This window comes from Colossoma macropomum, unplaced genomic scaffold (assembly GCF_904425465.1).
Source record: "Colossoma macropomum unplaced genomic scaffold, Colossoma_macropomum, whole genome shotgun sequence".
In the NCBI taxonomy this organism is placed as follows: Eukaryota; Metazoa; Chordata; class Actinopteri; order Characiformes; family Serrasalmidae; genus Colossoma; species Colossoma macropomum.
This window is the reverse complement of record NW_023495386.1, coordinates 870,415-876,875: the sequence shown is the minus strand read 5'-3', so window position 1 is coordinate 876,875 and position 6,461 is coordinate 870,415. Positions and strand designations below refer to the sequence as shown.

General features: G+C 41.0%; 1 protein-coding gene across 1 annotated transcript; it reads right to left on the bottom strand.

The window, feature by feature from the left end:
* Nucleotides 1-1,658: 1,658 nt before the first annotated feature.
* Nucleotides 1,659-4,201, bottom strand: cavin4a (caveolae associated protein 4a). Its single transcript, XM_036562417.1, has 2 exons — nt 3,645-4,201; nt 1,659-3,175 (listed from the first exon to the last, which is right to left on the bottom strand). The coding sequence occupies exons 1-2, from the start codon at nt 4,197-4,199 to the stop codon at nt 2,579-2,581; spliced, it is 1,152 nt and encodes a 383-aa protein (XP_036418310.1). The 5' UTR covers nt 4,200-4,201; the 3' UTR covers nt 1,659-2,578.
* Nucleotides 4,202-6,461: the final 2,260 nt, after the last annotated feature.

Below are 6,461 nucleotides of genomic sequence, written 5' to 3'. Positions count from 1 at the left end.
AAGCACAGGTGTGTAAATTGTGTTTCTAAAGATGTGGCATGAACCACTGTCTTAGTGTTTAATAAAGTATGTGTGTATCTACATGTGTGTGTGTGTGTGTGTGTGTGTGAGAGAGAGAGAGAGAGGGAAAGACAGAGAGAGAGAGAGAGAGGGAGAGAGAGAAAATTCCAGTAGAGCTGCTCAGCTGTTCATATTTATTTCAAGTCATCTTTTTTTAGCAGACATGTCAGATACACACTCTGACTCACAGTCTATCTGACACGCACACACAAATATAGTATTGGGATCATTCTACCAATTCTACTGAGTTAAAAACACATTTCAGAATTTTAACTGACTTGGACTTCAGAGAAAAATCTCTTTGCTTTGAGTGACCTGTACTTCTGTTTATTTTATGAAAGTAAATGATTTAACAATTCATCAACAAATCATAACACTACTGAAATACACTAAATGTTTATGTAGTGGCCGTTTCAGTAGTGATAATTTTAGCTTATTTTGAGCAAAACTCAAAAACGCTATCCTGTACATGACTAGCGAACACAACTCTGAACAGCTGTACACACACAAAATCAAGATATTTCTCACAAAAAAATACACACAGATTTTCAGACCTTGGGGCACATTTACCTCAAAACAATGGGATCTAACTGCTCACCATGGAGCCAGGGATTGCTCTAAAATCCAGGGTGTGGCTAAAATGAGTTTCCACCCATGTACAAAAACTCATGAAAACGTGGGACAGCACTTTTTAAATAAAGTTTTTTAATTTAAGAAATCAGAAAGATATTTTAGAGGCAACATTGAAAAAAATACAAAAAAATATTATTTTCAGATGCCACCTCCCAATAAAAAACCCTATAAATAATTATTTTGTATTTAGCTTACTATCTCAGTTAATGACTTGGGTTTAAATGGATCATAACATAATCCTTGTAAATATCTAAGGTCTGAAAACATTTTTTTTATTCTGGGACTGCAGTTTGAACTAATTTGGTAGTTTCATCCATATAAAGGTGCTGGGCCAACTTTGAATGCTTGATAATAGAAGCTGAATGTGTCACTGGTGAATATTTTAGTTCTTTATTGGCTGGTCAGCAAGCTTCTGTTTTATCATTTTAGGATGAGCCCTCATTTGCCAAAGACCTGGGCCCAACAGGACTTTGAAGAAACCTCTTTCAAAGCAATAAGAACAGGTAAGACATTTAACCAACTTTGGATGCTTATTTAATATGTAAAAACCTAATAAAAATTCATTGTTATATGTTCATATTTATATGTAAGTACACTGCATGGCCTTTTTAAAGACCCATTGCACTCAAAAATGTGTTTTCTTTAATGCTTAGCTCCTCTTGGATGGCTTTCTCAGTTAATCTGCACTATGTAGCAGCTTAGTTTTGTACATTTCGAAAGGTGCTTCAATTGATCAGGGTCCAGGGGAACATTTACAATTTGCATAACCATGCACTTTTTCTCCCAGATTTTGGGCAATAAACAATAATACATTAAAATATTTAACAATTTATAATCAACATGGATGGATCTTTTTTATGTATGACTTTAGGGGTACTTTAAGGATGAGTTTAGTCACTTTCATGAAAGCAAATACACTCACACTCATGCACAAATGCACTGTGTTTGGATTCAGGACGCATTACTTGTATTCATAAATGTGACTTTAATCATAGAAAAACTTAATGCAGACCCAAGACTGTGAAAGCAGCGCAAAACAGAAAAAAGTGAAGGAATAAAATAACTCTCCTTTTCCATACAGATGTCATTTACTGGCTTTACATTTCTACTAAAATCCTCTCAAGTAAGCTCCTAACTGGATAAACAAGCAGACATTTCCTCTCTCATTTTCTCTTGATCTCTCTCATACACACCAAATCTCACAGACATCAATTAGACATTAAAACAATTCCATGATTTCTGTGCAGCTCTGTATTCTTGTTGATTCAGCACAGTTAATTCAACTCACAGGATAATTATCAAGGGCTTTATGAGGTGGATTGGGCTTGTGTTCAGTTTAAGGCTGGGAGTGATGAACATTGATTTTGGCAATGTTGTGGTCCCCCAGGATTGGGAATTATTCCTGATTTTGGGAACTATGACACAAACAACTGTTGTCTCACTGACTGACTCTCATTGTCAGATTCCAGCCTTTGTGGGCCACAGCACTGCAGAGTTTAGCTTTCTCTAAATCTCATTAAATACACCTAATTCAACTTATCTTAACTGAATTCAGAGTGTTAGAAGAGGGAAAACCCTAATTTCTGCAAAGCTGTGTCCGACCAGGAACTGAGTTTGACACCTCTGTAATGCGTTCACAGTGGGATTTAAGCTAAAAGGTTTTAACCAGGATATTTCTTGTGAACTGGGTAATTACATCCACACGCTCACACACACAGTCTAGTTCTCTCTCACTTATGACCTCTGATACTCGTTCTCTTTCTTAAGCACCTAATTTCATTTGTACAATGCTATCTCATTTTCTCACACTCCTGTTCTCCCTCTATCTCTTCCTCCTCCTCCACCATTTTCCGCATTTCTCTTCTGTATCCACGGGGAACCTGCTCTACTCTTTCTCCGGAATACGGGTGGCTCCTTCCTCAGACACAGGACCCTCCCGTTTGCTCTCTGTGACAACCTCTGTGTAGGTGACCTCTGGGTTGGACTTCCTGCCTTTGGGTGGGGTCACAGCAGCCTCCGCCTCAGCTCCTTCCTCGCCCTCAGCGACAGCACGTTCCTTTTTGAGTTTGATGCTGGGAGCTTTCTTTGCAATGTTCTCCTTCAGCCTCTCGCCACTCTGACGCATCTTCTCCCGCTGCTCAGAGGGAATGATCTTCTCACCTAGGTTGTTGAACTTGGTGCCCAGAGTCTGTCCTGTCTTGCTCAGACTCTCCTTAGTCTTGCTGAGGTTCTCACGGGTTCTTTCACGGGTCTTACTCATGTTCTCCTTGGAGAACGCCGCTTTGATGTTCTCTATCCCCTTCAAGCCTGTCTGTTTCAGACGTGCCGCCCGTGACGACTCCGCCTCCTCCACCACCATATATTCCTCATCAGAAGAAAGGTCTGCAGGGATCTCATATTCATCAGGCTCCACCTCCACATTGGCAAGCCCTGCCCCCTTAGGGGTCTTTGTCACAGCAACAGACGGCATTTCAGTCTCACCCTGAAGGAAATCATGAAAAAAGTTTGTGAAATTAAGCTAGTTTACTTGATTAATAGGGCTTGACTGATAAAACTGCCTAGAAAAAGTTTTATTTCCTATCTGTAAAAATCTGATTTATTACTAACTTTATTAGTATAAGCTGCTCAAAGAGGAAAGCACATTTCTGATTTATACCAGTGTGTCTAAAATCTAACAGATGTGGTACACGGCAATGCCAAAATACTACATAAAAGCTCCATTATAGTCTTTAGTTTTACTTACTGAATTACTTCACTCTTTGATGTTACCTAAGGAGATGCTCTTAGCCTGATTAGTCATTTAGCTTATGTTGTGCTCTTACCAAATCACAACCAACTTACTCTCACAACAGCACACTACTGCTTCAGATTGCATACTCAGATATTACTTAAAACCACACTCTGGATTCATTAAAACAATGCAAATACATGATTATTGTGTGTGAGAGTACCTGGTAGATGACAACTCTGAACTTGTTCCTGGTGAGAAGTTCATCTTGCGTGGTCTCCACTTTCTTCACGCGGACATTCTGTTTCTCCACACGTGAACGCACCTCCTTTACATGAGCACTCACACGCCGGGCCTTCTGCAGCAACTTGTCCACAGTGCTCGCTGTGGCTCCATGGTCCTGGGCCAGTTTGAGGAGCTCTGATTGGACAGCAGTTACGGATGTCTCGAGCTGCTGCTGGCGTTCTTCCATGCGCTGCTGGCTGGCCTGCACACCATCGATGATGGTAGAGACGCGTTCTAGCAGGGATAGGATCGACAGTGCTGACACTGGCTGACCAGACTCATCTTCAACGCCCAACATGATATCTCCTCTCTTCTCCATCTCCAACACACAACTCACAGACTGCTGGTAGTTTGGAGAGGGTAAGTCCTTACACACACACACAGACCCTGGTGGGCAGGAAATCAGCCAGGCTGTGGGACCTGGAGAAGAAGACTGACTGTTGCAAACGCAAAGACCTGTCCTGCCAGACAGCCCCCACCCACGTACACACATACATACACACACACACACACACACACACACACACTCGTACACACCTCAAAGATATAAATACAACTGTAAGAGGACACGGGGGCATTTTTGGAAGTAGCAGTACAGGGAAACGAAACGGAAAGCCCCGATAATTTACAAAGTCTCAGTACGTATGTGTATATGTGTGTGTGCATAGATTATATTAGGCTGATGATTCTCCTTTGAAATATTCAACTACAGTACAGTATTGGGTTTGGTGCTGGTTGTGTGTGTGTGTTGGTATGTTGGGGCAGTTAATTTGGCTTCAGAAGGCCTAGTCACTTCACAGAGTGACCCCCCCCCCCTTCTCTAGGGGGTACTTAGCCAACTCAATTGAAGACAACAGCTGCAGTTGCCACACACATGCGCACAATGTAACCTAACCTATTAGGTTATGCCTATTTTTTTTTCCTTGTGGAATTCAACTATAACCTCAGTCTGCATGCTGACATTTAGGGCGTTTTCACAGGGTCAGATCCGGGGCCGCTTGATCTGCAGTACACTTCGTTTGGCCAAGTGTGAAAGTTGTTTTCAAGCCCGGGAGTGGTTGAGGTCCTCCTGAAATTGGTGGTCTAGGGTTTGCATTAGCGAAATCTGGTGTGGTCCACTGCACGTGTGGAAGCTTATCCCCTTACTTGATTGGTTCATTTTGTAAAGTGACTGCTAGGTATATCGCATCACTTAATTTTTCAAGTTTCGTGACGGCGGGGAAAGGATCCCCAACAGGGGATGAACTAACAGAAAAATGGAATATTTTACTGAAATCTTCCTGAACTTGTGCTGTTAATTATTCTTATTCTTATTGGATATAATATACATGGATCATTCTACAGAATAAGTTCATTAGTACTGGGAGGTGGCTGTCCTAAACCCTCACCCCTAAATACGTTGCTTTTTTTTAACTTCCTTTTTTATTTCTTTTCAAAGATAGAGAAGTTTAATTTTTCAAAGAAGAAACTTTCAGACGATTTAAATAATGCTGTCCTATGTTTTCATGTCACTACTGAAACAGAGGTGTAGTCCATAGACAGAAAAATAAATAAAAACACATACCTATTCTTGCTTGAGAGATAAATATATATATATATATATATATATATATATATATATATATATATATATATATATATATATATAAGCTGTTCAACAGTTCAAGGTCTCCATTGTCATATTTTGTTTTTTTTTGTTTTGTTTCATAATATGCCAAATGTTTTCAGTGGATAACAGCCACCTTGTTTCTACACTCATTACCCATGTTATCAGCTCCACTTAGCATATAGGTGCACTACAATCACAGACTGTAGCGCTGCCGTAGTTTTTAAACACCTCAGTGTCACTACTGGACTGAAAACAGTCCACCAACCAATAATATCCAGCCAAGTGTCCTGTGACCACTGATGAAGAACTAAAGGCTCAAACTGTGCAGATGAGCTATCGTATCTGACTGAGTGTATAACAGAATGGACAGTGAGTCTAACATCAAGATTAACTCTCACAGCACACTTCTCACAGATGACTGAGAGGAGTGAAGGCACCCTGTGCTGTTCAGCAGGGAACTGATAATAAACCACAAACCCATTATTCAAAGAAATAGCAGCCACACAGACCTTGAGTGTGGATGGGAAGTGACCTTTTTCCAACAGCTCTGCACTGCAGACCCGCAAGAAAAGAGCACCGCACTGGGTTGCAATGATTAGCTTCACACCAGTGAGGAAACATTCTCCAGCAACACATTCATCACCTGTTTTGACAAGGTGATTCGGGTCCATGGGCCACTGCCAAAACTAAACATAATCTGGGCATGGACGCCACACCCTGCTCCTCACCCTTAGATGGTGCAGACTACAGACTTTCAATATGCTTCAGGGAAGACCACTGTTCCTGCAGTCATCATGACGAATGAATGTGGAACAGCCAGGAATGTTGGGATGGGCAGCTGGCAAAAGAAACTAGGTCTGATAACTGTTTGACTCAAGTTAAATGCTGCTCTGAAATGTGTAACAAACAGCTGCAGTGTCTCACTGTTCTCATCATTCTGTCTTTGGGAGGTGGTGGAACACTGAGGTGTATTCAGGGTGGTTCTACAGGTGTAAGAAGCACAGGTTTTTATGGTTCTGTCTCAGTTATTGTATAAGAAGCCATTGGAATCTAAGCTTGTGGTCAACAGATTCTAACTGCATGCAGAACAATTTGCCAAAGACTGAACTAGGCATAGTGAGAGCTGGTGCATGAAGGAATCAATAC